At 45.6% G+C, this 23,965-nt stretch overlaps 1 protein-coding gene across 3 annotated transcripts in view; it reads right to left on the bottom strand.

The window, feature by feature from the left end:
- Window positions 1–817, bottom strand: part of PRKCA (protein kinase C alpha) — a 495,684-nt gene extending 494,867 nt beyond the window's left edge. For 2 of the 3 annotated variants that reach the window (XM_012453858.2, XM_012453859.3), the window contains exon 1: window positions 620–805. In XM_012453858.2, the coding sequence (XP_012309281.1) occupies window positions 620–792 (173 nt within the window). In that variant the 5' untranslated portion in view covers window positions 793–805. Of the gene's footprint in view, window positions 1–619 lie in introns of all 3 variants that reach the window. The other variant, XM_012453857.3, reaches the window with a different exon arrangement.
- Window positions 818–23,965: the final 23,148 nt, after the last annotated feature.

The following is a 23,965-nucleotide window of genomic DNA, read 5'->3' as shown; positions in this document are numbered from 1 at the left end:
TGTTCTCTCTCTCTCTCTCTCTCTGCTCACTTAGAAAAGTCAAAGTCTCTCCGTGCCCAGTAGATGCAGCCTACAGTAGGCAGGGGCCCAAGATTCCAGCGCAGTCCAGTCCTATTGGAAGCACAAACACACCACCACCCCCTCGCCGAACGCGCCCAGCCTGACTCGCTAGCAACTTGGACCGCACGCGGCGCGATCGCCGCCGCTCCCCCGTTACTCCCGGGCGCGTTTCTCCGGGAAGCTCTGCCTCCTTTGGCCTGTCCTCCTCCCCTGTCTCCTGGGCTCCCACCCCTGCAAGCGGCCGCTCCGCTGGGTGCGTGAGGGTGGTCGCGCATGGGAAGGAGGTGAGGGACGCGGCCCGGGGAGCGATCCCCGCCGCCAGAGCACGGGGCCAGCCTCCGTCCCGCGCCAGGGGGTGTGTGGCGGGGCGGCGACGTCCCAGGAGTCCTGCCCGCGGGTGTCAGGGCCGGGCGCGCGTGTCACTCCGGGCGAGAGTTCGGACTCCCGCCGGCTCCAAGTTCTCGGAGTGACCCAGCTCCGGAGCAGACGCGCCCGAGCGCGCGGGGCCGGGACCCGGAGGCGGGGAGCAGCGGGCAGGGGCGCCCGGCCGGGCACCTACCAGATGAAGTCGGTGCAGTGGCTGCAGAAGGTGGGCTGCTTGAAGAAGCGCGCGATGAATTTGTGGTCCTTCACCTCGTGCACGTTCTTCTGCCTCAGCGCCCCTTTGCGGGCGAAGCGGTTGGCCACGTCCTGAGACGCCGTGGAGTCGTTGGCCGGGAAAACGTCAGCCATGGTCCCCCCCAACCACCTCTTGCCTCCGCCGGGTAGCAGCGGCCGGGGAGGGCCGGGTGGGCGGGGGCGGCGGGGGAGGGGCGCGGGCCCGGGGTGACCCCGGGCGGGGGGCGCGGGCCGAGGGCCGAGCTCGCGGCGGCGAGGGGGCGCGGCGGGGACCGGGGAGAGTCGGGCCGGTGCGGCGCGGAGCGGGAGCGGGAGCCGGAGCCGGAGCCGGAGCCGCTGGCTCGCCCGCTGGCCCCACGCTCACTGACAGCCCGGCGCCCGGCGCTCGCGCTTCCTACTCGCGGCGGCAGAGGCGGCCCGGAGCGGCGCCGCCCACCGCGCATGCCCCGAGCGCGAGGCCGCGCGGGCGAGAGTGGCGGGGACGCGCGGAGCTGGCGGGGGCGCGCGAGGGGGGAGTGTGCCGCGCTGGCCGGGTCGAGTCGGGAGGAGGCAGCGAGCGCCTCGCGGCGCTGGAAAGACTGGGCAGAGGAAGCCGCGGCGGCCGGGGGAGGGCCGGCCCGAGTGGGGATGCGGGGGAGGAGGCCGGGAGTGGCGGGTCCGCGCTCCTCCGCAGCCTTTCTCTTTCCTCCCCGTCCTCCCCTTCCTGCGCCCGGCTCTCCTCCCTCTCGCCCTCCTCCGCCTCTGCTCGCCTCCTCTTCTTCCGCTCCTGCCGCCCGGCCTCCTCCTCTCCCCCTCTTCCTCCTCCCACTCCCGCGCTCTCTCTGTCTTGGCTCCGGGCTCGGAGTTCTGCGCCGCCCGTGCCCGGCGGAGAGGAGCCGGCGTCCCGGAGTGGGCTCCACGCGCAGCACCTGCCCCGGGCCTCCCGCCCTGCGCTCACCCCTTTCCCCGTGAGCACACGCAGCAGGGAGCCCCGGTGTCTCCAGGGCACGACGCCCGTGCTTGAACAGCCTGTACCAGCTTGAGGTCTCCCCTGGCCAAAATGTCACTCTCATCTCGTATGCCCTAAAAGACCCAGCCTCTAGACCTTTCTGAAGGAGAAAAAGAGCGATTTTAAATAATTAAGCACTGACCCTTTCCCCTACCTTCTCTTCTTGACCTATACGGTATTTCACCTGCGTGTGGTAGAGACTTTTAATTTGTACGTCGGACATGTATCACCACGTGGGATGGTTAAGGGACTTGTCCTAGGCATTTATCCCGTTATTCATTGGCCACCAGAGCAACGATGTTGATTATCAGGCTTTCTTGATTTTACAAGTCCAGGACCTTAATTTAGAAATCAATTTGCATCCCAAGCTAATTACTGCGCTACTGTCAGGTGCAGAGTGCAGCCAGCACATTTGTAAATTACCAAGTAAAACTGCCTGTGAAAGAGTAGCGGGCATAGCTATGCAAAGGACGCAGGTGGGGATGCACCAGTTAATCACTCTCTGAATATTTATCAGGTCTGCCTGGAGGCCTCTAAAATACTTGAGGAAAATAATCATCTCTCAGCATTTCTCATCCATTTCATTTTATTTGCCAGATTCACGAAGTTCACAAAACGACTTTACGAGCTAAAGACACCAAGAAAGAGAACACGTTTGATCCTTCAATAAATTTTTGTTAAAAAAAAAAACTTTTCTAAAATACTTTCTTAGAGCATACCACGTAGGCCAAATAGAGCTAACATTTTTTTCTTTGCGATTGCCTAATTGTGATGCTTGATGATAGTAATGCCTTTTATATTTTAATAAATGGAAGCGCTCCTGACTGGCCATCAGTGGCGCATGCTCTTGGCTGACCCATTTACAATCTTTGGAACCAGTCTTACTGGTGCTTCAGGAGCCTGCACCTGCCTGGTATTCTGCCTGGTATTCTACCTGGTTAGAAATTTCACCACTCACGGTCGCCAACGAGGCAAAAAGGGAAGAAGCAATGAGGAACTGAGGAGCAGGGCCTGTCTGGGAAATAGTCCCAATTCTCCATGAAACACTAGAAGTATCTCAAGCCATGGTTGCTTATTTCTCAAAAGCAGAAATCAGATGGAACATAGTATAATGAAATAATTTCTTTTCTCATAGTCATCTTTTATCTAAGACAGAGGTCCTTGCACATTTTACGAAGACAAGCTTCTTTCTATATCCCTGAGGCTTTGATGTGAGAATGGAGAGAGCTAGAGGATGGAACTGCTGATAGTGGAATCCCTGAGCAAAGTCACAGGGAAGACAAGAACAAAATGAGCCCTGGCAGCAGCCTGGGAATTTCCTGTATATTCCACGGAGTGTCTGTCTTAGCTGACAGTAGATCAGATGGAACAATGTGTCTCTTTTCTTTTAGGTTGTGGCTTTGCATACTTGCCTCAGTTGTTATTATTGCTCCTGTTGGGTACAAGGAGGAATAGCTGGAAGTCAGCTGATTCATAGTTGGGCTGGGCATGAAAGCATCAATAGCCTACATCTTAGCTCAGTTGGGGAGAGGGGGCTGTGCACCTGGAGTGGGGAATTAGCAATTACCAAGCAGTGTAACACTGCCCCTAGCAAGGACTAATGGAAATGTAGGCCCTCCTTTACTCCTGCGGCCCACCTGAAGTCCTCATGGTATAAATAAAATGGAGGGGATTAAGGAAGGGAGAACCCCTGGGTTGGGGGTAATCAATCAGTCACGAGGGCATGAGTAATTATTTTCGAGCCTGCTGTTTCGTGGGAAGGTGCAGGAAAAGAACAGGGATTGTCAGACTGAAGGCAGAGTTTTTCAAAATCTGCCTCTGTCCGCTGCCTTTGAGGAGCAAGCTCAACACTGTTTGGAGAGGTGTCACCTAGACCAGGGGGACCTAGAGGCTGGAGGCTGGAATCAAAGAGCACCAAACAGATGATTCAGAATCAGAATGGTTTAAAGCCAGTGGTCTTTCAGATGCAACTTGCAACTTACTACTTACTGACAACTTACTTACAACTTGCAACTTAAGAACTGGTAACTTAACAACTGGCAACTTACAACTTGCAACTTACTTACAACTGACAACTTACAACTGGCAACTTACAACTTGCTACTTAAAATGGCAACTTACTTACAACTGGCAACTTACAACTTGCTGCTTACAAATGGCAACTTACAACTTGCAACTTACTTTCAGATGCAATTTACAACTTACAACTTCCTCTTTGCAGTTAACCGGTCTGTTTTCAAATGAACCAGGGCATTTTCAAATTGGGCAATAGGAATTTCCTAAGTATAGAAAAAGCATCATTCTGAGATTTATAGTAGCCAAGATGATTTAAGGCTATATTTTATTCTATGCACTAAATTCAAGGTTTAGGAGAGGTAAGGCAACTGCGGAAATGTATAGTTAATCCTGCAGCAGTAAGATTCGTTGTTACTGGCAGATCTCTAAATAGGTGGAAATGAGGATCTTGCTGAGAAGCAGAACACTAGAGTCAGGGGCCATTTTGAGTTAAGTTTAAGGACCAGAGTAATACTTTATAGGAGTGGATGAGTCAGATGCCCTAGTCAGAGACTAGTTCCAAGGCTTCCAGGTATGGTCTTGCAGGTTGCTCATAGCACAGGAGCACCAGTCAAGAGACTAAGTAGTGGCTAAAACTCAACTCACGTACTCCTCGCTGAGTATAACTTTGGGTCTTTGTCTTCCCAGAAAAGGCACCATTTAAAGATTCACACAAAGGTACCACATGATTTAGTGGAGGCCCTGGTTGGTTGTGATTTCAGTTGGTGGGGGGTTGTGTCTCCACTGAAAGAGCTTCTGTGTGCACCCTCCCTGGAGTTTGAGGCTTAGGGACTTTCCTTCTAAGCAAGCCTTCTTCTAGGATCTTTTTCTGTCTCCTGTATCTCACAGCATCACTAGTCCCTCAATGACTTAAGTTGAAAACCTAGCATCATCCTTATTCTTCCCTTTGTCTTACTCCCATATCCAATCCACGAGAAAGTTTAATTGCTGCTTGCTTCAGGACAGATCCCAAATCTGTTCACCCCTAGTCCTAGTCTAAGCTCTATCATCTCTTTCCTGGGCCACTGCAGGACCACTTAATTGGTCTTCCTGCTTTCATTCTTGCCCTTCTCAATTTGGACTCCACAAGTAGCCATCTTTTTAAAATGTGCCTGTTTAAGCCCACTTTATGTCTTGAATAAATGGAAAGATATACCCTGTTCTCATATAGGAAGAGACATCAAAATATCAGTTTTCCTTAAATCAAACCATAAATGTAACTTTGCCCAATGAAAATGTAATTTTTGGCCAGGCACAGTGGCTCACGCCTGTAATCCCAGCACTTTGGGAGGCCGACGTGGGTGGATCACCTGAGGTTAGGAGTTCAAAACCAGCCTGGCCAACATGGTGACACCTCATCTCTACTAAAAATACAAAAAATAAGCTGGATGTGGTGGTGCTTGCCTGTAATTCCACCTACTGGGGAGACTGAGTCAGGAGAATTGCTTGAATCCGGGAGGTGGAGTTTGCAGTGAGCTGGGATCGCTCCATTGTACTCCAGCCTGGACAACAAAATAAAATAGAATTTTTTTTTTTAGAAGTGGGCAAGCTAATTCAAAAGTCCAAATGAAAAAAATAAAAGTTGGAATAAATATTCCATCAGATATTAATCAAGAACAAAAAGAATAACGAGCCCAGGGAAAAATAGTGGCAAATGTTATGAACAGATAGTTCTCAGAAAAGGAAATACAAATAGTTCCTACAATAAGATTCTCAACCTGTCTCATAATAAGATAAATGTAAATTAAGACCATATTGAAACCCCACTGTGACCTAAGAGTTGAGCACAGATGAAAAGTGTAAGGAACACACTGTTTCATTAAGGGTGTACAGAATCAAATGGTTTTATACATCATTAGCAGGTTTGTAAATTGTCACACACAGACACGATACAAAGTAATTTGGCAATAACTGACGGATTTAAAAATGTATCAGACCTTTTGATGCATGTACTTTTAAAAGGTTGATACATTTTATAAATGTATCAAACCTAGCAATTCCACTTCTATAAATGCATCTTACATATATAAATGCACGTGTACATGAAGGCATGTGTATAAAGGCAGCACTGACTCCAGCAGCAAACAATTATTAAATGTCTATTCATGGGAGATTAGTTAGATCAATTATACATTCATTTACTAGAATTATTTGCAGCTGTTTTAAAAATGAGATTAATTATATGTACTGATATAGAAATATCTTCCAGATGTATGAGTGAAAATGCAAAATGCCGAAATGTGCATAGAATGCTAGCATCTATGGGTTTTTAAAAAGATTACATGTAAATATACATTTAAAATATCTGGGCTGGAGGCAGTGGCTCATGCCTATAGTCCCAGCATTTTGGAAGGCCAAGGCAGGAGGATCATTTGAGCCAAGGAGTTTGAGACTAGGCTGGATAATATAGTGAGACCCCGTGTCTACAAAAAATATATTAAAAATTAGCCAGGCATGGTGGCATGTCCCTGTAGTCTCAGCTACTCAGGAGGCCGAGGCAGGAGAATTCCGTGACCCCAGGAGATTGAGGCTGCAGGAGCCAAGATTGTGCCTCTGCACTCCAGCCTGAGTGACAGAATGAGACGTCATCTCAAAATAAATAGTAAATGAATTGCTTTTTAGCCAAAGCCATAATGCTTAAATTCTTTGAAAATTTCAGATCTAAAGAACCCACCCAATAAGTCTCATATCTTTTTATTCATGACTAATTTAATTGACTTGGGTGAGGGTATTAAGTTTGCTCATAATGCTTTCCCAAACCTTGCAGGGAAGAAGTATCTGGCCATGCACATTTCCTAAATTTTTAAACAGGAGTCAGCGGCCTCTGTCCTCAATAGGAATTAAAATATTGAAGTTAAAAAAAAATTATAAATGAATTTTTTCAAACATATATAAAAGTAGTTTAAAACAGTAAATCTCATTGAATCCTTGTCACCCAGCTCCAACAATGATCAACTTGAAGAATCCTATTTCATCTATCTTCTTCCTTGTCTCTTTATCTCTAGATAATAAAACCTTGAAACAAAACCACCATGAGGAAACTTCTGGAGGTGATGCTATCTGTTGGTTTCACAATTACCCACATATAAAACTCATCAAATTGTACACTTTAAGTATGTGCAGCTGATTGCAAATCAATCATACCACAATACAACCTTGAATTTGCTGAAGGTCATAAATAGCTAAGTACAGTAAAACGAATAAACCAAGTAGAAGAAGACTAGTAGAAGAACAGCTGGGCCTCCAGCATGGCCTTCAGCGGACTTTGCTTGGAGGGCTAAGATAAGCCCGCTCTGTCCAATAGATGTGAGGCTCAAGTTGAGTTCCATTCCAAAAGCTGAAGCATGACGCTTCAGCTCTGTAGCAGACACTCTGCTAGTCCCAGGAATACAAAATAAAGAAGATATGCTTCCTGTCATTGAAGAGCTCAGCCTTCTGAGTATCTGGGATTACAAGCATGCGCTACCATGCCCAGCTAATTTTTGTATTTTTAGTAAAGACAGGATTTTGCCATGTTGGCCAGGTTGGTCACAAACTCCTGACCTCAAGTGATCTGTACACCTTGGAGTCCCAAAGTGTTGAGATTACAGGTGTAAGCCACAGCACTCAACCTTACTTAAGTTTTAAGTATTTTTTATAAAACAAGTTTTTAAATAGAGACAGGATTTCACTATGTTGCCCAGTCTGGTCTCCCAACTCCTGAGCTCAAGTGATTCTCCTGCCTCAGCCTCCCAAAGTGCTGGGATTACAGGCATGAGCCACTGTACCTAGCCAAGTGTTAGGTCTCAATGAGGAAATCTTTGTCAGGCAATTGATAGTTTGTTATTATTTTCCTTAAACAGCCATAAAGTGATTTGTAAACAGAAAAGTCAGATTTGTAAGATGCACTTAAAGACTTAAATATGTTTTTAAATCTGTAACTGTAGTAAGTTAAATAAGAAATTTAAAAATAAGTCCTTCTAAATGTTTTTCTGGGCAAAAGAAAAGGATGACAAAAGTAACCCCCAAGGACATAAAAACTCACATTGATGGTTTTGTGCATCATTTTGTCATTTATGCACATTTAACAGGGATCTAGGTACCACTAGGAAGCTCAAGTTCCATTAATGTGGTGCTATGTGCACATAAATTCCTAAGGGTGCTTGAATCACTTTCCTAAAAGTATCAAACATGTATTCAGAGTGAACTTGGACTAAAGACTGTCAAATCCAGAGTCATTACCTCTGGCACCGAATGCTTCTCTTATAGTTTGGGTGTCAGGGATCAAAATACGGTTTTTGAGCTCCAAAAAATGTGTGGAGAAATGAAAGTCAAACATTGAAAAAGAAATTTCAGCTTCCCAAATTGCTCCATAGCCTTAGAAAAAAATTGTAGTGGCAAAGGAGTAAATTAAGTGGATGCAGAAAGCAAGCTTTTTGATCAAAGCTGTTCTCAAATGGAAACAATGATATTCAGTGAAGTTTCTTGAAAGAAACTCAACAGTGGCATTCTCTGGCTATTTGGACCTGTGAAATATACTTTTTAAATGTATAAACAGGCTGGTGTGGTGGCTCACGTCTGTAATCTCAGCATTTTGGAAGGCCCAGGAGGGCAGATCACTTGAGGTCAGGAGTTTGACACCAGCCTGGCCAACATGGTGAAACCCCGTCTTTACTGAAAGAAACAAAAATTAGCTGGGCATGGTGGTGGGCACCTGTAATCCCAGCTACTTCAGAAGGCTGAAACAGGAGAATCACTTGAACCTGGGAGGCGGAGGTTGCCGTGAGCTGAGATTATGCTCACTGTCATCCAGCCTGGGTGACAGAGTGAGACTCCATCTCAAAAAATTAATTAATTAATGTATAAACATTGTCTCTAATAAATACCTTTGACACTAGGTTATTTAGTTCTCTATAGCTAACTAAATGGACTAAATTATTTATAAAGCATAATAAGACAAAAACCTTAATACAAAACACTTAACATTTATTGAATGTTTAACGATGTCCCAGAAATTATTTTAAACCCTTTTTAGGCAGATTTTAACTCATTCAATCCTTATATTATATGTATAGACGTTAATATTATCTCCATTTAACCTATAAGGAAACTGAAGAACAACGAGGCTGCATGATATAGCCAAGAGCACACACCAGGTAACTAGCAGAGCAGAGATTTGAACCCTTGCAGCTTAACCCACTGCCCAGCCCTAAATCCATTCACTCAATGGTTTTCCGTACGTGGCTAGTAACGGAATATTTTCATGCACAGCCTTTATAGCTTGACAAGAGGAATTCTCCCAAGTTGGTCCTCTCAAGGGTGGAGTAGGATTTTTTCCCCCTAGTTTAGGAGATCTTTTGGTGAAGAACTAAAGCCGCTGCTGACACAATATAAACATTGAAAGAGTTGAGAGCAGCCAAGTCTTCCATCTAGTGGTGCAAGAATGACTTCTGGTGATTGAACATGAAGCTTCCTTATGTGGCTCAAAGGAGGAACAAACAAGCAAAACAGATATTTCACCGTGTCTATCAGAGTCCCCACCTGTTTGCCAGGTTTTTCTTTCTCTGATGGAGTGTATAGTTGACCTATAGCACTTGGACTAGGCAAAGATGATGTGAATGAACACAAACTCCAATACTCGATGATTTCTTATGCCATAACTACCTGCATTTTAACCTGGGAGCCTGTAAGCAGCAAGGAATCCTTAGTGAATGCTAATTTCTTCTGTGCAAGTTGAGAATGGGTGACAATTATGTGCCTTTGCGATTGGGAATTACCTGTGTTTGGTCATATTCTGTGCTCTCCATCATGTGCCGAGGAGAATTCTTCTCTTATTTGCATTACTTTCTGCCTTTTTTGTTTTTAAGACTCCAGTCACCAGGCTGGAGTACAGTGGCACAATCTCTGCTCAATGCAACCTCTGCTTCCCAGGTTCAAGCGATTCTCCTGCCTCAGCCTCCTTAATAGCTGGGACTACAGGTGCGCGCCACCACACCCAGCTAATTTTTGTGTTTTTAGTAGAGACAGGGTTTCACCACATTGGCCATGATGGTCTCGATCTCTTGATTGCCCACCTCAGCCTCCCAAAGTGCTGGGATTCCAGGCATGAGCCACCACTGTGCCCAGCCTTTTTTTTTTTTTTTTCTTTTTTCTTTTTTTTGAGACAGGGTCTCATTCTGTCTCCCAGGTTGGAGTGACTGCAGTGGTGTGTGATCTCAGCTTGTTGCAACCTCTGCCTCCCAGGCGAAAGCAATCCTCCCACCTCAACCCTCCTGAGTAGTGCTACAGATGCACACTACCATGCCTGGATAATTTTTGTATTTTTTGTAGAAACAGGGTTTGCCATGTTGCCCAAACTCTCTCAAACTCCTGGCCTCAAGGGATCCACCCACCTCAGCCTCCCAAAGTGCTGGGATTACAAGCATGAGCCACTGCACCTGGCCACAGTACTTTTATTTTTGTATAGAATGTGGTACAGACAATATTACAGACACCGTCAAAGGCTAGGTAGCAGCAAATGACAGGTTTGCTTTATGGTTGTTATACATAGTTTTTTCCTGCAGTTTCTTAAACACAGACTAGCAAACTCACTAAAATGGATAAAGCTGACTTAAACTCATCAGTTTGGATCTAAAGTACTAGAAGTTGAGCATTCCAAATCCAAAAATCCAAAATGGTCCAAAACCTAAATCTTTTTGAGCTCTGACATGATAGTCAAAGGAAATGCTTGTTGGAGCATTTTGGATTTCAGATTTTCAGATAAGGGATGCTCAACCAGTAAGTCTAATACAAATATTCCCAAGCCTCAAAAATCTGAAATCCAAAACACTTCTGGCCCTAAGCATTTTGAATAAAGGATACTCAACCTGATAAATAAGACTGTAGAAAGACTCGGGCCAGATGCACCTGGTTTTATCCCATAGATGTGAATAAAGCATTCCAAATGAACTCTGCTATTGCCCTATGAAAAGGAATTAGACCATCAAGGCAAAAATACCTTTTTCAACAGTTTCTGTTGGGCTTTGTATGGAAATAAAGATAACCAGGCAGACACTGGGTATAACCATGGGATGGCCACATTTGCTCAGTGTACTCCTTCCCAAGTCAGCGGTAGTAGAACCTCCTATTCGCTATTAAGCAGTTTCTGTCTTTCTGGGTTCTTTCTCTTTGTTTCCACAGCACTCCACATTTATCTCCAACATGCACTGGAAATTGTCTTTTTATGTTGTTTCGCAAACTACAAGATTATAAAATGCTTTCTTTATACCTCCCCCACTTTGTGGCACAACAGCTAGCATATCCCAGGTCCATTCACTCCATATCCAATAAATATTACTTGAGTACCTCCTCCATACCAGACACTGGGGGCAAAGCAGTTACTAAAATAAAGTCCCTGCTGTTATGGAGCATACATTCTGGTGTGCTGTGCTGAACTGAACCAGAATCCCAAAGATAATCTGGTACCAGACATCCTTTTTCTGACCAAACCATCCAGATAATATTAACTCTCTCAGCTGATGTATTTGCATTTAAAATTTACAGGGGCAGTGGCTCATGCCTGTAATCCCAGCACTTTGGGAGGCTGAGGCAGGCAGATTACCTGAGGTCGGGAGTTTGAGACTATCCTTGCCACCATGATGAAACCCCATCTCTACTAAAAATACAAAATTAGCCGGGCTTGGGGGTGCATGCCTGTAGTCCCAACTACTTGGGAGGCTGAGACAGGAGAATCACTTGAATCTGGAAGGTGAAGGTTGCAGTGAGCCAAGATCGCACCCATTGCACTCCAGCCTGGGTAACAAGAGCAAAACTCAATCTAAAAAATAAAAAAAATTTTTGAGAATGGAGGCATCTATGGATTATCTTTCTGGTTCTTCAGTGAAATCTCCTGCACCAGCAGGAAAGTAGGAGAATACTTTTGAGGACAGGTGGCCTTCTTGCCCCCTCATCATTCCAGATTTAATGACAAAGGATTTGGAAGTAAATTCCCCTTTTGGTGCCTGTGAAATGCGAGACTGTCAGAAGGGGTGTTAATTAGTCTCTTCTCCCTCTCTTAGTCTGTTAGGACTTCTGTAACAGAATACTGTAGACTGGATAGGTTGTAAACAATAAGCATTTATTTCTCACAATTCTGGAGGCTGGGAAGTCCAAGATCAAGGCGCTGGCAGATTTGGCATCTGGCACAATCATAGCTCACTGCACAATCATAGCTCACTTTCTGGCTTAGAGATGACACCTTCCTGCTGTGCCCTCACAGGGATGAGACTCTTTTATAAGGGCACTAATCCCATTCACAGGGGCTTTGCCCTCATGACCTAATCACCTCCCAAAGGCCTCCCCAGCTGATGTCTGCAGGCTGGGGTTAGAATTGTAGCCTATGAATTTTGGGGGAAACATAAACGTTGCCTGTAGCACCTCTGCTCCCTTGCTTCCCTGTCTCTGCCTGATACTCAGATTGCCTGGGGTTTTGTTTGTAAACCAGTTTTTTGTTGTTGTTTTGGTTTGGTTTGTTTAGTTTGGTTTTGAGATGGAGTTTCCCTCTTGTTGCCCAGGCTGGAGTGCAATGGTGAGATCTCAGCTCACTGCAACCTCTGCCTCGCAGGTTTAAGTGATTCTCCTTCCTCAGGCTCCCGAGTAGCTGAGATTACAGGCATGCACCACCATGCCCAGCTAATTTTATATTTTTGGTAGAGATGGGGTTTCACCATATTGGTCAGGCTGGTCTCAAACTCCTGACCTCAGGCAATCCACCTGCCTTGGCCTCCCAAAGTGCTGGGATTACAGCCATGAGCTACCACGCCCAGCCTGTTTTTGTTGTTTTTCTGAGATGGAGTCTCCTTCTGTCACCCAGGATGGGGTGCAGTGGTGGGATCATAGCTCACTGCAACCTCTGCCTCCTGGGTTCAAGTGATTCTTCTGTCTCAGCCTCCTTCTGTCTCAGCCTCCTGAGTAGCTGAGATTACAGGCACCCGCCACCACTGATTTTTATATTTTCACAAAATATAAGAGTATTGGCTAATTATTATATTTTTAGCAGAGATTGAGTTTTGCCATGTTGACCAGGGTGATCTGGAACTCCTGACCTCAAGTGATCCACTAGCCTCGGCTTCCCAAAGTGTTGAGATTGCAGGCATGAGCCACTGTGCCAGGCCTCAGAGTGCCTGTTTTTTTAAGGCTATCATCTAATCTTTCTCTCTTTGTGCCCAAGAATCCAGACTCTGAACCAGCCGTGCCTCTCATGAAAAAACAAGAACATCTTTGTTGTCCCCTTGCCCTGTCACCATCCTTTCTCTGAACTCTCACTGCCTTTCTCTACTCTGCTGCTTCCAGTCTCCAAGTCACTGGCACCCCAAGCGCACCCAGCTGCCTTGGGGACGGCATGCTTGTGCCATATCCTCTCAAGCATGGTGGGCAGAGTCCATAGCTCCTGGCTTGTGATCTTACACATATTGCAGACTCCTTGGAATCAAAGGTGAAAGCCAAGGTTCCTGTCTTTAAAGAGCTCAGAGTCTACTTGTTTTCGCTTTTGGAGACAGGCTTTTGCTCTGTCACCCAGGGTGGAGTGCAATGGCACAATCATAGCTCACTACATCCTCCAACCCCGGTCTCAAGCAATCCTTCTACCTCAGCCTCCTGCATAAATAGGACTGTAGACACCCACCACTCTGCCCAGGTGATTTTTTTTTTTTTTTTGACAGAGTCTTGCTCTGTCACCCAGCCTGAAGTGCAGTGGCATGATCTTAGCTCACTACAACCTCTGCCTTCTAATTCATGCAATTCTCCTGCCTCAGCCTCCCCAGTAGCCAGGATTATAGGCACATGCCACCATACCCAGCTAATTTTTGTATTTTTAGTAGAGATGGGGTTTCACCATGTTGACCAGGCTGGTCTCAAACTCCTGACCTCAAGTGATCTACCCTCCCCGGCATACCGAAGTGCTGGGATTATAGGCATGAGACACCACACCCAGCCATGGGTGATTTAAAAAAGAATTCTATAGAGATAGGATCTTGCTATGTTGTCCAGGCTGGTCTCAAACTCCTAGCCTCAAGCAATCCTCCTGCCTTGGCTTCCCAAAGTGCATGAGCCACCATGCCTGGCCTGGATCTATTTGTCTTTGTCCAATGATCAATGATTTTGGGAGATGCTGTAACTTCATTTCATTTCTAAGTGATCATCCATTACAATGACCTTTCACACTTAAGTCTTAAGTTCTTCTGATTTCCCAGCTTCTTCCACCAAATAATCATCTTTCAACAAATACTAAGGTGAACATGAAGAGCTCTCATCCAAAGAAATTCTCTAGGAAAAAAAAAGGATTTAGTAAAAACCATTCACAACTCTTAATTTATCCTTTTACGCAATTGAATTTTTGGATCTAGAGTGTCTTAATACACCTAGAGCTATCTCCATTTCTACCTTCTCCAATATCTAGAAAATGTCAAATTATTAGACTGAATTATCAATCACCAACAATTTTCATAACATAAAATAGCTTAACCATCACCAGTTTGTCTCAAGTTGCTTCATAGGAGAAACAGATACATAGAGAAATAGATACGTGTGTGTGTTTGTGTGTGTTTGTGTTGAGATAGAGTCTCGCTCTATAGCCCAGGCTGGAGTGCAGTGGCACCATCTAGGCTCATACAATCTTTGCCTCCCAGATCGTGGGTCAAGCAATTCTCCTGCCTCAGCCGCCCAAGTAGCTGGGATTACAGGCACACGCCACCATGACCAGCTGATTTTTGTATTTTTAGTAGAGACAGGGTTTTACCATGTTGGCCAGGCTGGTCTTGAACTCCTGACCTCATGATTCACCCACCTCAGCCTCCCAAAGTGCTGGGAATTATAGGAATGAGCCACCACGCTCAGCCTGATACATGTATATTTTTAAGGAAGGATGTGAAGGATAGGGAGAAACCATCTCCTAATTCTGTAGTTGTATTTCCTGTAGGAATATACAAAATGGATTTCCATTTACTGGAAAAGACTCTGGGTGGATTTCAGATGTGGCCATCTGAGATGCTGGAGTCTATATTCGTCTGTGCAGAATCAGGCAGGGGGCTCCGAATTAATGAATCCCAGAACCAGAAACATCTCCATATTACAAATAAGTGTGCTGGGGCTAGAAAATCTCAAACAAAATAAAGTGGAGAGCTAAAGTCATTGTAATTTTGCCTGAAACAGCCGGCAAATTACAGACAAAAATGTTTTCCCTAGAATTTTAGGAACACTGCCTCACAGTTCTCCTTCACTTTCGTGGGTGCATAAGACAGAGAGAACCAAACGACTCAAGATGGGGCAAAACCTGGCACCCTCCTCTCCCCATTTCTCCTTCGGTGATCTTAATGACAAAGATGCTTCGCTCATCACCTTGAAAGAAATGACATTGACATATTTCCAGTGAATCTACACAGAGGGGGTGTGTTTCCTCAAAAACATCCTGTTCCTGTGTTCCCTTTTTGTGAGTGGCAGGGTGGAGGGTGTGCTCTTTTTTCATTTGAACTTAGTTTTAAAATTTTAAAAGAAGACTCAGGCACATGTTAAAAATAAAGTACAAACACAAATATTAGAGAAATGTTTCTCTCTCTAGTGTTCCCACCTCTCCAATCCCACAGAAATAACTTCTTCTTTTTTTTGAGATGGAGTTTCGCTCTTGTCCCTCAGGCTGGAGTGCAATGGCACGATCTTGGCTCACTGCAACCTTCGCCTGCTAGGTTCAAGTGATTCTCTTGCCTCAGCCTCCCAGGTAGCAGGGATTACAGGTGCCCACCACCAAGCCCAGCTAACTTTTGTATTTTTAGTAGAGACAGAGTTTCACCATGTTGGCCAGGCTGGGCTTGAACTCCTGACCTTAGGTTTTCCACCTGCCTAGGACTCCCAAAGTGCTGGGATTACAGGTGTGAACCACCACGCCCGGCCCCCATAGAGATACCTTCTGTATGATACTTGCCTTTGAAAGAAAAATGTTCGTATTGCATGGTATCTTGATCCAGGTTTTTAAAAAGTGAAAGACAAAATGCTTCAGATAGCCTCTTACTGCTCATCACTGATCTATTTTTAAAATGATGGACAAATTGGCTCCTCCAGACATTTAGCATTAACTGGTTAACTGGTACCCATAGCTTAGGGCATCTTTGTCTAACCACATCAAAGAATGTCTTTAAATGTTTACTCAGCCTTGGAAGTGACTAATACATGTCTGTGGATCAAATAGACTGTATTTGGATCACTGAAGTGCCATTTCATGGAAAAAGAATAACTAAGCATGCAACCATCACTTTTGGCCTCCTCTGCCACATAAAATATGCTTTAAGGTAGATTTCCACCAAAAAAAAAAAAGAGCCTCAAGGAATAATCAGAAATTTAAACTGGCTGAGAGAGAGAGAGAGGGAGGCTGACTGGTTATTAGAAAGGCTCTGAGTGGATTCATTCAGATGTTTTTATTACTGCTGATTATCCAAGTGAGGACCAAAACCTTCTTTTACTTTTTAAAATTTTATTTATTTTTGAGACAGGGTCTAATTCTGTCACCCAGGCTGGGATGCAGTGGTTTGGTCACAGCTCACTATAGCCTCAACCACTGAGGGCTCAAATGATCCTCCCATCTCAGCCTCCCAAGTACCTGGGACTACAGCTGTGCACCACCACAGCCACTTGACTTTTTAATTTTATTTATTTATTTATTTATTTTGAGAGATGAGGTCTCACTATGTTGCCCAGGCTGGTCTCGAACTCCTAGGCTCAGGTGATCTTCCTGCCTCTGCCTCCCAAAGGGCTAAGATGACAGGAGTGAGCCACCATACCCAGCCCTCTTTTATTTTTTATGAAGAAGATTGGAGCAATAACAGTAGAAAGTGTCCAGGTATATTAGAAACTCTATCCATGTCAAGTTGTTATGAAAGTTGCTATTCTTTTATCCATTGTCTGAGTGATTCTGTAAGCAGAAGCCTGTGGTCTCTGCCTTCTGCTCAACATCACTTTGCTCACAGGCTGAGGCCCCTGGAGGGGCTGGCTGAGCAGCTGGAGTCTTGTGTGCCTCCTTAGGCTCACAAAAAACCTAGACAGACAAAATACTTGCATTCTTCAAGCTTCTCCTTGGAAGGATTTCTACTAGCAGATCAGTGGCACCTGATGGGAAGATCTGGAATTCATAAACAAACAGAAGTTCCATGTGTGTTAAGTAAATTCATACTCAAGAATGCAATTGAGGGCCAGATGCGGTGGCTCATGCCTGTAATCCCAACACTTTGGGAGGCCGAGGCGGGCAGATCACTAGAGGCCAGGAGTTTGAGACCAGCCTGGTCAACATGGTGAAACCCTGTGTGTACTAAAAATACAAAAATTAGCCAGGTGTGGTGGTGCATGCCTGTAATCCCAGCTACTCGGGAGACTGAGGCAGGAGAATTGCTTGAACCCAGAAGGTGAGAGGTTCTAGTGAGCTGAGATTGCTCCAATTCATTCCAGCCTGGGCAACAGAGAAAGACTCTGTCGAGAGACAGAGAGAGAGAGAGAGAGAGAGAGAGAGAGAGAAAGGGAGAGAAAGGAAGGAAGGAAGGAAAAAGAAAAGAAAGAAGAAGGAAGGAAGAGAGAGGAACAGAGGGAGGGAGGGAGGGAAGAAGAGAAAGAAAGAAAGAGAGAGAAAGAAAGAAAGAGGAATGTAATTGACATTTCTGTAGATCCTTGCTTGCACTTCATGGACCCTCAGAAAATAAAGGAGAGAATAGTATTTTAGAGTCAATCAGATCCAGATGTAGCTCCCAGCGCCAATCCATTTGACTGTGTGACTTTGATAATTTGACCTCCCTGGGCCTCCATTTCCTCTTCTGTACAATGTAGATAATAATGCACATCCCCACAAAAGTTGCTGGGAGAATTAAGTGAGATGGAGTCCATGAGGCTCTAAGCCCAGTACCTGGCACATAGTAGATGCTCAATAAATCTAAGTTCTCTACCTAAGTCATGTATATTGGGGACGGAAGAGAGAAAGGATCACAAGGGAAGGAAAAAGGAAGACAAGGAAGGAGAAGGCCGGGTCCAGCAGGAGTAAGAATCAAACATGTTTTCTCACGTGACTCTCAAGTTTGCCCTCACTCCTCTTTCTTGAGCATGTACTTTTATCTTTGCAATAAATCTCTGTAATTTTACTATTTTCTGACCCATCCTTGAATGCTTTCTCGTGATGGTGTCAAGAGCCTGAACACCAGTTGGGGTCAAGGTCCCATCAGTGTTTGGGGATGACCACTGGTGTCATCTTTATGGCCCTCCAGCCAGGAGTGTCATCACCACATTCTAGAACCACTGGCAGTTTGTGAGTCCCGCTCCAATCTTAGTCACAGTCGTCTCACTGTCTGGAGTCCTTTCTTCCTTGTTTCTTGCCGTTAACTACAGCGTGACTCCCCTCAGCTGTAGCCCCTCTGCTCCCTCCAGCTGGAAAACCCAGTTCATCCTGATGGGATGATAGGGAGGTGGGAAGGTTTCAACCTACACTGAGTAGCCCTGAGGCACCACAGTCCTCCGTGATAGGAGGCTCATGAGGGTGGCAGATAAAATCTCATACTGTGCAATGGCTGGATGGCTTCCAAGGAGCACTGTGACCTTTTCCTGGGAAGGGTCTTCTGTTTTCCCAAGGGACCAGCTGTGCCGAGACACTGATCCTGGTTGGGAACTCTTTCCTTGTTCCTGTCTTTAAATTCTGCTATTTGGCTGGGTGCAGTGGCTCACGCCTGTAATCCCAGCACTTTGGGAGGCCAAGATGGGCAGATCACTTGAGGTCAGGAGGTAGAGACCAGCCTGCGCAACATGGTGAAATCCCGTCTCTACTAAAAATACAACAATTAGCCAGGTATGGTGGCACACGCCTGTAGTCTCAGCTATTCGGGAGGCAGAGGCATGAGAATCACTTGAACCCAGGAGGCGGAGGTTGCAGTGAGCAGAGATCACTTTGCTGCACTCCAGCTGGGGCAACAGAGTGAGACTCTGTCTCAAAAAAACAAACAAAAAAAATTTTGCTTTTGCAATTTTCTCTTCCCATGCTGCTTCTTTTTACTTCACACCAAAGTTTGGTGAACGAACTCTCTTCACACCAAAGTTTGGTGAACGAACAGCAAGATAGGCCTCCTAGATACTGCCCTTTGGAATACCAAATCCAGGCCTATAATTCTTAAGGGGTCTCATCAAGGTCCCTTTTTGTTAGCCCTGCTGAAACATCTCTACTTCCAAGTTTTATTTGGTGATAAATGTTCCGATGGGTATCAGCAGGCTTGTGACTTTCAAATGAGGCCTTCAGCTTGTCCTCCTTGTCTTTGAAAGCCTTCCCATTTTCAAAGCCCCAGGGGCCATGGATGCCTGGACAACGCTAGGGCTCCAGGGAGGCCAGGATGCCGAGCCAGTCAGCCAAGGCGAGAGGAATGCCTGTCTTGTGGCGTGGCCGTGGAGTTGGCTGAGCATAAGGGCTGAGCTCTTGCACCTGGCAACAATACACTGTGGAGGCCACATCTGTGCCTAATGATGACCCTAATTGGAATGATCAACAGAACCAGGGTAATGCCAGAAAAAGAAATCATATGGTGGCTTGTTTAGTGGAGGGAATTTAAAAAAATGTACCAGGCTCGCCATGGTGGCTCACACCTACAATCCCAGCACTTTGTAAGGCTGAGGTAGGGGGATCGCTTCATCTCAGGAGTTTAAGACCAGCCTGGGTAACATGATGAAACCCCACATCTACAAAAAAATACCAAAATTAGCCAGGTGTGCCGGCATGTGCCTGTAGTCCCAGCCACTTAGGAGGCTGAGGTGAGAGGATGGCTTGAGCCTAGGAGGCAGAGGTTGCTCTTAGTCAAGATTGTGCCACTCGGCTGGGCGCGGTGGCTCATGCCTGTAATCCCAGCACTTTGGGAGGCCGAGGCGGGTGGATCACGAGGTCAAGAGATCGAGACCATCCTGGTCAACATGGTGAAACCCCATCTCTACTAAAAAATACAAAAAATTAGCTGGGCATGGTGGTGCGTGCCTGTAATCCCAGCTACTCAGGAGGCTGAGGCAGGAGAATTGCCTGAATCCAGGAGGCAGAGGTTGCAGTGAGCCGAGATTGTGCCATTGCACTCCAGCCTGGGTAACAAGAGCGAAACTCCGTCTCAAAAAAAAAAAAAAAAAAAGATTGTGCCACTGTACTCCAGTCTGGGCAACACAGCCAGACCCCATCTCAAAAAAAGGAAAGAAAAAATGTACCACTAAGCCTGTGAACTATAATAAAATAAAGATAATAACTCAAGGAAAGGATAACAACCAAGATTTGTATCAGTGGGCCTTGTGGAGGCCCTAAGAAAATATACTAACATTGACCCCAATGCTGATGCAGGACAAATTTTACCAGGGACACACTTTATTAACCAGTCAGTACCTGACATCAAGATAAAATTACAGAAATTGGCTTTGGGACCCCAAATGCCTATTCATCAAATGCTTGATATGGCTTTTGGGGTATTTAATAACAGGGATGGGCTGAAGAGGCTGAGAGGACCCAGAGTGGCAAACAACAGGACAGACAGCATGCCCCAATGATAGCAGTCACTGTAAGCAGCGCCCTGCCACCTTAGGATCACCCAGGGGGATGCTTCGCCCATGGACCAAACAGGCCTAATGGTAAACCTGCAGCCAATGGTTGCTGCTTCAAGTGCAGGAAGCCAGGACACTGGAACCAAGACTGTGCCACCCAGGGGGCCCCACCTAGACCCTGTCCTCACTGCAAGCAGGAGGGACATTGGAAAAGGGAAAGGAGGACAGCTGATACCATCATCATGGCTGTAACTGAGAACTAAAGGAGCCCAGGGGTCCTGGTGGCTCCCACAAAAGGCATGGTCATCACAAGTGAGGAGCCTCAGTGATTCTTCATGTGGATGATAAGAATATTAATTTTTTTTTTTTTGAGATGAAGTCTCACTCTGTTGCCCAGGCTGGAGTGCAGTAGTGTGATATCAGCTCATCGCAACCTCCACCTCTCAGATTCAAGTGATTCCTGCCTCAGCCTCCCAAGTAGCTGGGATTACAGGCAAGCACCACCATGCTGGGCTAATTTTTGTATTTTTAGTAGAGATGGGGTTTTGCCATGTTGGTCAGGCTGGTCTCAGCCCACCTTGGCCTCCCAAAGTGCTGGGATTACAGGCATGAGCCTCTGCACCCAGCCAAGAATATTAATTTCTTTTTCTTTTCTTTTTGAGACAAGTTCTCACTCTGTCACCCAGGCTGGAGACCAGTGACATGATCAGAGCTCACTGCAGCCTTGACCTTCTGGGCTCAAGTTATCCTCCTACCTCAGCCTCCTGAGTAAGGGGGACTGCCAGCAGCCCTGATCATGCCTAGCTAGTTTTTTTGTATTTTTTATAGAGACAGTTTCACCATGCTCCCCAGGCTGGTCTTGAACTCCTGAGCTTAAGCAATTCACTGGCCTCAGCTTCCTGAAGTGCTGGGATTACAGGTGTGAGCTACTGTGCCCGGCAAATATTAATTTCTTAATTGACTCAGTGGCCAGTTATTCTGTCCTAAACACCCACTCTGGTCCTGTATCCTCCAAAAGCTGCACTGTCATGGGTGTCGATGGTACCCCCAAATCAAAACATTTTACCCCTAAGCTGCAGACTAAGAAACTATATGGTAACTCGTGAGTTTCTGGTTATGCTGGAATGTCCTACTCTTTTATTGGGACAGGACTTCCTAGCCAGTCTTGGAGCCACTTTACATTTATCAGGCCCTCCTTCTTGGAAATGCTTTTTTTTTCTAAACCAGCCTCAGAAAAATAGGAGATCCTCCATAAAACAATGTCTCAAGTAGACCCATATGTATGGGACCAAGAAACCCCTTGCAAAGCAATACATGCTCAGTCAATGATCATCTCTTTAAAAGACAAACACAATTTCCCACACAAGTGCCAATATGCCCTCAAACCGGAAGCCAGATGAGGACTCCAACCTGTAATTGAGAAGTTCTTATAACACGGCCTCCTGGTTCCATGTCAGTCTCCTTGTAATACTCCTTCCCTCCCTGTCTAAAAACCAAATGGAGAATATCATCTAGTTCAAGAGTTAGGAGCTATTAATGAGGTTGTAATTCCCTTACATCCTATAGTGCCAAATCCTTATTTATTTATTTATTTATTTGAGACGGAATCTTGTTCTGGAATGCAATGGCGCGATCTCAGCTCACTGCACCCTCCACCTCCCAGGTTCAAGCGATTCTCCTACCTCCCGAATAGCTGGGATTACAGGCACGTTTCACCACACCCAGCTAATTTCGTATTTTTACTAGAGACGGGGTTTCTCCATGTTGATTAGGCTGGTCAAAGTTTGTGTCTTTTAGGTTGCAACAGTCTGTGTCAAAATGATGGTCATGCTAGGATTCCAACCGATCCCTGCCTCAGATTCAGACTCTCCTGATGATTCAGACCCTTGAGACCCTTAGACCAGGCAGCCAGAGATTTACATACCCTTGCTAGGCAGAACCATTGCCCCCAATCCATAGGAAGCAGATACAGAAGACTGACCTCCTCCCTTATCAACTCTCAAGAATAAGAGATGGAAATCTCTGAGGTGGGGGTGGGGGGAATGAGACGGGAATGATACAAGATGGTAACAAGAGAATAAAAAATTCCAGGCAGCTATTTCACAATACTAAAAGCCTTGGGCTGATAAGACCCTGAAAAACAGACTGTGGACCAAACTGGCTAAGACCAGCTATACCCAACAGGGTGCTAGATCTGACCTAGATGTCACCTAGGACCTCACTGTCCTCTCATTGACATACTTGATCACACACCCACCGGCACCATGACAGTTCTGGGAACACCCAAATTTGGTGTAAAATAATTTGGCAATTACTGCTCCTGCCCATCGTGGAATGGTTATGCCTGAGTTTATTGATAGTTGGGTAGCTGGTGTGAATGAGTCAGGTAAAAGCCCTGGTAGATTAGCTGAGCCAATAAATAGGATGAGTGAAATTAACGTAATAGATCAGATTCATCCTTTGATGTTATACATTATTATCTGCTTTAATGTAAGCTGAATTAGTTACTGTTGTGTAGAAACCAGCCAGTTATTGGTCAGGCAACTACAGATGGGATAGAATATTTGGGAATAAGATAATTAATATAACTATGGGCAGTCCTATTAGCGTAGGGGTAATGAAAGAGGCAAATAGATTTTCATTCATTTTAATTCTCATGGGGTTTTGTGCTTCTATGATTAGAATGTTTTTTAGCATTGGGTTTGCACCACAGTTCTGAGAAATTTCCATCGTTTTCCAGGAATCTTCATGAATATTCCACCCCTTGGTTCAATAAACCCATAAAGGTAGAGACCCCAAACCCCATTCACCTGCACTTACTTAAGGGTGTAATTCTCCCTTTTCAATAAACGTCTGTACTTTCACTGAAAAAAAAAAAAAAACAACCACTTTTTTTTTTTGAGATAAGGTCTCACTCTGTCACCCAGGCTAGAGTATAGTGGTGCTATCACTACTCACTGCATTTCAACCTCCAGGGCTCAAGCCATCTTCTCACCTCAGCCTCCCAAGTAGCTGGACTATAGCCACAGGTCACCATGCCCTACTAATCTTTTTTTTTTTTTTAGAGACAGGGTCTTGCTATGTTGCCCAGGCTGGCCTTGAACTCCTGGCCTCGAACTCCTGGCCTCAAGCAATCCTACCATCTCAGCTTCCCAAAGTGCTGGGATTACAGGCCTGAGCCACCGTAGCTAGCCATGATAAAACTCCTTTGTGTCATGGAGAACAGCCTCAGTGCTCCACTCTCAGCTGCTATATCTTCCAGGATTTCACTTCTCCCTCCTGCGGCTCAGCTTTCGGCCACCTTCCCTGGGAAGGAGAGAGAGAAGCCTGAGCTCCGGTCAGTCAATTTTGCTGTTAGTAAGTCTTGCCAAGATTGAGTTGAGAGAAGAAAAGAAGCAGTCAAAATAAAGGTAAGGAATTATGTGTACATTTTTATAATATAGCTCTCTATTTCTGTTTCTCATTTCTCTTTACTGACACATCTCTGTGGAGAAGTCTGGGTCCCACGTCTCCACTTCCTCACCCTCACTCGTTGCTTAAACCCACTCCCAATCCAGTGTTCTACTGGGCTTGTCTTTGCCAAGGTCATTAGTAATCTCTTGGTTGCCAAATCATAGGGCCTTTTCTTATCTATGTGGTGTTGGAAAGGCTAACCTTAAAACTTACTGTTCATATAGCCAGCTATGCCCCTATCTTCTGAGAATACTT

Source organism: Aotus nancymaae, unplaced genomic scaffold (genome assembly GCF_030222135.1).
Source record: "Aotus nancymaae isolate 86718 unplaced genomic scaffold, 86718_ANA_hifiasm-v0.15.2.pri h1tg000089l, whole genome shotgun sequence".
NCBI lineage: Eukaryota > Metazoa > Chordata > Mammalia > Primates > Aotidae > Aotus > Aotus nancymaae.
This window is presented reverse-complemented; position numbering and strand designations above follow the sequence as displayed.